Consider the following 2,118-nt stretch of genomic DNA (forward strand, 5'->3'; position numbering starts at 1 on the left):
TTAAAAATGTTATGCTGAGAACAGACTTTGCCATGAAAAGCATCGATGATGTAAAAAAGATTAGGGAACTCTCATCCAGATGGTCTCTGAGATTCCTGCCAGCTTTAAATTGTGTGGTTCTATAATTTTCCCTGTCTCCTTGCAGGAGCAGCCCAACCCCTGGCCTTGGAAGGGCAGGAAAAGCCTTGATGCCTGAGTGGTGGCCCCAGGACAATGGCTGGGGAGAAGAGCTTGGGAAGCCAGGCACCCAGTGCCCTGAGGAAAGCTCGCCCGGCTGGCCTCCCCTCCCCTGCGCTTTGCTGTGCCTGTGGCCTCTGCATCATGCTCGCAGGCATCAACATCACCCTGGTGGGTGCCTTTGCCACCTTCCTGCCAGGCTACAACCCACCCATCATCATTGGGCCAGTCCTGCTCGTCCTGGCTCTAGGCTTCTTTGGCGCCTGCTGCATTTGTAGCCGGAGGCCCCCTGCTCCAGGCACTCGTCATGCCAAGGCAGGCAAGAGGCCAGGCCCCGGTCAGGTAGGCCGTGCCACATTTGAGATGGAGACCAGTGAACACACAGTCCAAGACACAACAGCCGTGCAGCTGAGCCCTATTCCATCCCCTGCCTCCTCCCGCCGCTCCAGCCCTGGCCCTGATGGGGGTCCTCGGACCTGCCGCCTCTTCACTATGGAGTCTGAAGGCCCAGCGGGAGCCAGCTATGCCTCGGGGGCAGAGGGAGTTCAGCTGAACCTGCCGCAGGAGCTTTCCACCTCCTAAGGGGCCACCCTGTGGGACATACCAGAAAATCATGTACAGAATCCACCTCAGGACCCTCCAAGGGTCTCAAGGGTGATAGGTGAAGTGCCCTGGAAATCCCAGAAAGAAAAAAGGAGGGACTATGTGGTTTAGTGGTTTAGGACTATTTAGGAACCAGATGACCTGACTTTTAGTCTTGACTCTGCTATTTACTACCTGTCCTTCTCTGAGTCTCTATAAAGTGAGCTCTCTTACTTGATCTTACTCTTTCCTCTGCTTAAAGGTAGAATGAGAGTGAAGGGAGAGGAATATGGAGAATGGGCATCCAAACTTCAAGTATTTTCCATTGCTCTGAGGCAGCCTGATGTGGGAGGAAGATCCCAGAATGGAGGGTCAGGAGACCTTGGTCAAGTCTCTTTTCTTTCAATGTATTTTCTCCTCTATAAATTGGTAGAATTAGACTAGTGGCCAGCCTCAGATCCTCTTATCTTATGACACCAGCAGAGAGAATTAGACTAACTGCTGTTATAGGATACATATATCAGAGTGGAGGACACACAGTGAGGACTGCCTGAGATCCCAGGGGGGGAACAGTTACCAACAAGTAAGGATCCTGGGAGGCTTCCTGGAGGAGGGGCCCTTCAGAGACTGGGAAGGAGTTAAACCCATACAGATACACAATCCAACCCTTCTGTGTACCTAGAAATAGTCACACCCATCCACTCACAACCCATCCATTGCCATCTTCACCAATGAAACCATTCTACAGGAAGTGTGGCACCTATAGTCCTGTCTACACATAGAAACTGTATCCAGGTCTCTGACTACTATAGTCCTCCTTGGCTTCACCCAAAGTCTGGAGCCCTTCTGCTTCTCTGCCTGTCTGCTAATTACTGCATAGATCCATCTGTATCACAGTCCATGGATATGCTCAGTTCAATTCCTCTGTGGCCATTGATTTGTGTTCAGCTCTTCATCTTTGTCTAATAACCCCTGCCACCCATCGATTGGGAGGGTCTCTTAGTCTATGAATGGCTGACCTACAGGTCACAGCTTTGAGTTTTCCCTCTGTCTTTCAGGCAGATCCATGGATCCCATTGACTGTTCTGTGAATCCTACAGGCTGCTTTGTGTGGGAGAAAGCACAATTGTCTGCTGGCCTACTGCTCTGCCAGGCTGAACAGTAGATTTCCCTGGCAGGTCTGTGTGGTCCATGGCTGATCTTACCTGCCAGTTCATGGATCTCTCAGCTTCTCTGCTAATCCCTAAACTGATTGATGTGTCTCTCCGGTTGGTCAGCGGATCATAGTGAGTCTACGGGCCTTAGCTGTCAACCTCGTGGCTCATTAGACCCTGGGGCCCAGAGAGAGCTGGGGGCCCT

The 2,118-nt window shown here is 51.6% G+C and overlaps 1 protein-coding gene across 1 annotated transcript; it reads left to right on the top strand.

Annotated features, from left to right (window-relative positions):
* The first annotated feature begins 213 nt into the window (after positions 1-213).
* On the top strand, positions 214-759 carry LOC138164754 (transmembrane protein 275-like). The gene has a single exon (XM_069092717.1). It carries the CDS (start codon positions 214-216, stop codon positions 757-759), a length of 546 nt encoding a protein of 181 aa, XP_068948818.1.
* Positions 760-2,118: the final 1,359 nt, after the last annotated feature.

This window comes from Petaurus breviceps, unplaced genomic scaffold (genome assembly GCF_028583685.1).
Source record: "Petaurus breviceps papuanus isolate PSGF00001 unplaced genomic scaffold, PetGlider_PUasm1.0 207, whole genome shotgun sequence".
NCBI classification, from domain to species: Eukaryota; Metazoa; Chordata; class Mammalia; order Diprotodontia; family Petauridae; genus Petaurus; species Petaurus breviceps.

What these genes read in the sequence shown, in the direction of transcription:
- LOC138164754 (XM_069092717.1), top strand. Translation starts at nt 214, where the DNA reads ATGGCTGGGGAGAAGAGCTTGGGAAGCCAGGCACCCAGTGCCCTGAGG.